The sequence below is a fragment of the Populus alba genome, chromosome 5 (genome assembly GCF_005239225.2).
Source record: "Populus alba chromosome 5, ASM523922v2, whole genome shotgun sequence".
Taxonomy (NCBI): domain Eukaryota; kingdom Viridiplantae; phylum Streptophyta; class Magnoliopsida; order Malpighiales; family Salicaceae; genus Populus; species Populus alba.
This window is the reverse complement of record NC_133288.1, coordinates 8,933,990-8,937,948: the sequence shown is the minus strand read 5'-3', so window position 1 is coordinate 8,937,948 and position 3,959 is coordinate 8,933,990. Positions and strand designations below refer to the sequence as shown.

General features: G+C 35.9%; 1 protein-coding gene across 1 annotated transcript; it reads right to left on the bottom strand.

Annotated features, from left to right (window-relative positions):
- Positions 1–235: 235 nt before the first annotated feature.
- LOC118029893 (CSC1-like protein At4g35870) lies at positions 236–2,879 on the bottom strand. The gene has a single exon (XM_035033861.2). It carries the CDS (start codon positions 2,766–2,768, stop codon positions 360–362), a length of 2,409 nt encoding a protein of 802 aa, XP_034889752.1. The 5' UTR covers positions 2,769–2,879; the 3' UTR covers positions 236–359.
- Positions 2,880–3,959: the final 1,080 nt, after the last annotated feature.

Genomic DNA, 3,959 nt, shown 5'->3' with positions numbered 1-3,959 from the left:
TAAGGTTTTTAAAAAGCCCATGCCCCATAATAATCTAGATAAACCTAGCCAGGATGTAAATATCCTTCAAAAAAGCAAGCGGACTATTGAATGAAGCACATCAACCAGTTGAAATCTAAAAGAAATTGATCTAGTTTTATGATGGAAGTAAAGAGAAGTTAGTCTTATCACATTTACCGCGTTTCAAAACAAAAATAGCAGTAAAATCTTGTAACAAGATAGAGTTAAAAGGTAGTTCTAGAAAAGGAACGAAATATTGCACAAACCTAAACAACGTACATAAAGACTAGAAAGATGTACATAAGGGCAAAACAACACAAGCGATGAATTGATTAGCTGCATACAGTTGTTGCTTCAAATCAAGAATAATATGAATCCCAGTCAAACCTGGGTTGTGAGAATACCTCGTAATCAATGGGTCCATCTACAATGCTGTCAACAGCTTGTATACCTTCCAAAAGAGCTGGCTGAAAACTATCATTATCAGAAGGTAATAATTTGTACATTATTAATATTCCAAGTGTGAAAATGGCTTGCAACTTTGTGGAATCACCATGAACCGAGAAGAACAGAAGCATTGATAGAAGGAATAAATCAACAGAGAAACGCATGATACACAATACAGTATCCATCAACCTCCCATCATTTCCAGCAGGAAAACCCCGAACTCTATAAACAAACAGAAAGTTGTACTTGTCCACCACATACCTATACCCAAAGTAAACTGCACCAACAGGGACCACGAGCGGAGCAAATGATGAATATATCAAGGTCAGTGTGAATATTGTCAAATTAAATGCATAATATTGAGCAAAATCAAATGTCTGCTTGGGAATGGGAGAGGTTCTGCTGATTGGATAAACAGAGAGATCTTGTCCCGCTTCATCAATTACATTTGACCTGGGAGAATCAAACATATTATCAGGCATCAGTGGTCTCTGAAGAGCATCTATGGCTTGACCTACCAAAGGGTACTCTTCACTCTGCTCAGGCACCAGCTGGAGCATGTCATTCTTCCTATACTTCTGAATCTTCTTCTTTATCCATGGGATAGGAGCCAATAGATCATAAGATATACCCAAGAAAGTACTTGTGATTAGAAATGCAAGTGAAGAGAGACAGGATCTTGACAGAAATGATGCACTCATGTATTGCTCGATCCTCTTGCAGTCTTCTCCATCCAAATAACATCTACCCATTTTTAGGATTGTACCTTCCAAAGAAGACTCAACCAGAGCTCTCAACAGAATGAGGTTTACAAGGAAGAAACAAACCATCTTCAAAAGCGCAGCTCTTTGCTCCCCAGAGACAGTTAGATGACGTTCAAACTTGGACATATAAGAGAGAACCAATGGAACTATTATATACATGCTCACAAAGATAATAAGATTTGGCAGGAACTGGAAGATTAGGGACGCAAACCAGCTGGAACTCTGTACCCAATCCAACCATGATTGTGCATTATCCATAGCTTCTGCATCAATAATTCGCCCAGCACTATTCAAAGCACTTATCACAGCAAGAGGAGAGCTAAAGAATAAAAGCATTAACAGCAAGCACGTGTTCACAAACAATCTCCTCAACCTCAGAGACAACTTTGACGACCCCAAATGATTCCAGTAAATATCTGCTGCCAATGGAGCTCGTTCCACTTTCCACTGGTTCCTCTGCAACCTCAACTCCATGACAGAAGAGAACTTACCGACCCGCCTCTTCTTCTCATTCCGAAAATCCTGAACAGCTTTATTAGCTGTATAAACATCCTTAAATATCACAAACGCAACTCCAGAACTTGGCGCACGACCTTCTTTATACTCTGCCAACTCCGTCTCCAGCTCCACCCTCAATTCTTGTAATCTCCTCAACTCCTCTTCATCTGTATACCCCAACTTATCCATCATCTTACCCCACCAATTCTTCACATTTCTCCACAGCCAAACCACCCCACCTTGCAACCGCTCCCAAAACGCCTCTCCACCACCAGCCCCCTCATTATGTTCAGGCAAAAGCCTCGAGTCAATTTTTGCAACCAACCAAGTAATTTCATCCCTAACTCTAACCAATTCCGTCGCTAAAACATCCAATGCACACAAATCCATAGGCATAATAACTTTATAAATCTTACCAGGATACCAATGCTGAAAATACTCTTGTAAAACCCTCCTATCATCCCCTATACTTTTAGGCAATCCTTGAACCATAATAGTAAAAATAGCAATAGAATTCGCATTTGGGTCACTTAAGTTCCCATTCCCATCTCTAAATCTAGTGACTTTAAGCCTCTTTTCAATCAAAGACATACCAAAATGAGCTAAAAGCACAACAATAACAACGAAAACAAAATGAATCCAAAGAAAGCTTGAACCTTTCTCAATATGATTAATAGTAGTCTTTGAAAACTCATCGTTTATAACTTGACTCCCTCCATACATATTTAAAGGAAGCAAAACACAAATTGATAAAACCCCAATTGACAAAACAACAGCAAAGCTTCCACCTTCAATTATAAGGAACTGGGCAGCGTCAGCACCACAGTGAAGGGCGATTTCACGGCCGGTAGCGTGCCATACGGCGAGGAGTTTGGTGGCTAAGGCGGAGAAGCCAGGCATGCGGCGATGGTCGCTGCGGAGCTTGGCGAAGACGAAGATAAAGATGCAGAAGAAGAGACCGATTGTTGAGATGTTAAGAAGATATTGGATGTTTCCGTACCATGGGTCGGGTATAACGGTGTCTCCGCCGGAGGGTGGTGGAGGAAGAGGGTAGTTCATGATATCGGTGGAGGAAACCAGAGAGTTTCTGCCTTTGGGTGTCTCGTGGTTTTTTTCTTTGTAGTGAAGGTAATGTGTGCCTCGTTTTGGATGGGCCTAATGGGTAAGCTGTTGAAGATTTATGAGATCCGATGCCTTCCTTGTATGCGGTACTTGGTTTGTACTGTTTTTTTTTTTTTCTTTTTTCTTAGCAAAATTCTTACCTCATTAACATTAGCAAAATATACAGCTGAATCATTATATTCATATCAATAAATATTATTCATATACTTTTTTTTTTTCAATTTCAATATTTATTAAACTAAAATTTCTTCTCTATTTTTTTTTTAATTTCATCTAGTTTTGAAAATAATGCTTCTTAATTTTTTTTTATATGATATAATCTGCAAAACCATTGATAAAATTGATATTGATTACCTAATCTATTTTTCTTATTTTTATATTGAACATGAAAATTTTTAAATCAAGTATATATAAATGATTTCTATAAATAGTAGATTTATAATAAATATCATTATTATAAAACGAACAATATTTGTCTTTAATAATAATTTTATATCCATTTAAAGCTAAATAAAAAATGAATATAATATTTCTAGAAAATACTTGAATAAAATAATAATTGTTAAGTTCTAGTATTATTGGACTTGAAATAGTTAATATAATAACCCTTGCTCTATTACCAACTCATAAATTTATTTTACTTTTTATTCAATTATAAACACACATGAAATAAAAGTTTCAATAAATTTCTTAGCTTTTATAGTTGCAAGATAGTCTTTGCAAAATTCTTCTCTAGTAACTTTACTTGCCACAATAATAACAAGTACCCTTGTTTTTCTTGATGCTCCAAGTAAGCTTTTATATATTTTGATGCAAAGACCACAACACCAAGTTAACGCATAACTCATGACTTATGACAAAACCTAATTGGCATAATTTATCAAAATAGCCAATCATTTTTATATTAATAAACACAAGTAAAGGAACTCTTTTGTTATCTTGCAACAAAACAATTTTCTAAAAGTCTTATACCTCTCAATACTACTAGTCGCATCAAAAACTCTTTGATATACATAATCATAGTATGAGAATTTATATTTCTATATTGTATTTGAAGTTTAAATGACTTATTGAATATAACATATATAGTTTGCTCATCATTATTAATATGGCATCGATTTTCAATCA

What these genes read in the sequence shown, in the direction of transcription:
- LOC118029893 (XM_035033861.2), bottom strand. Translation starts at nt 2,768, where the DNA reads ATGAACTACCCTCTTCCTCCACCACCCTCCGGCGGAGACACCGTTATA.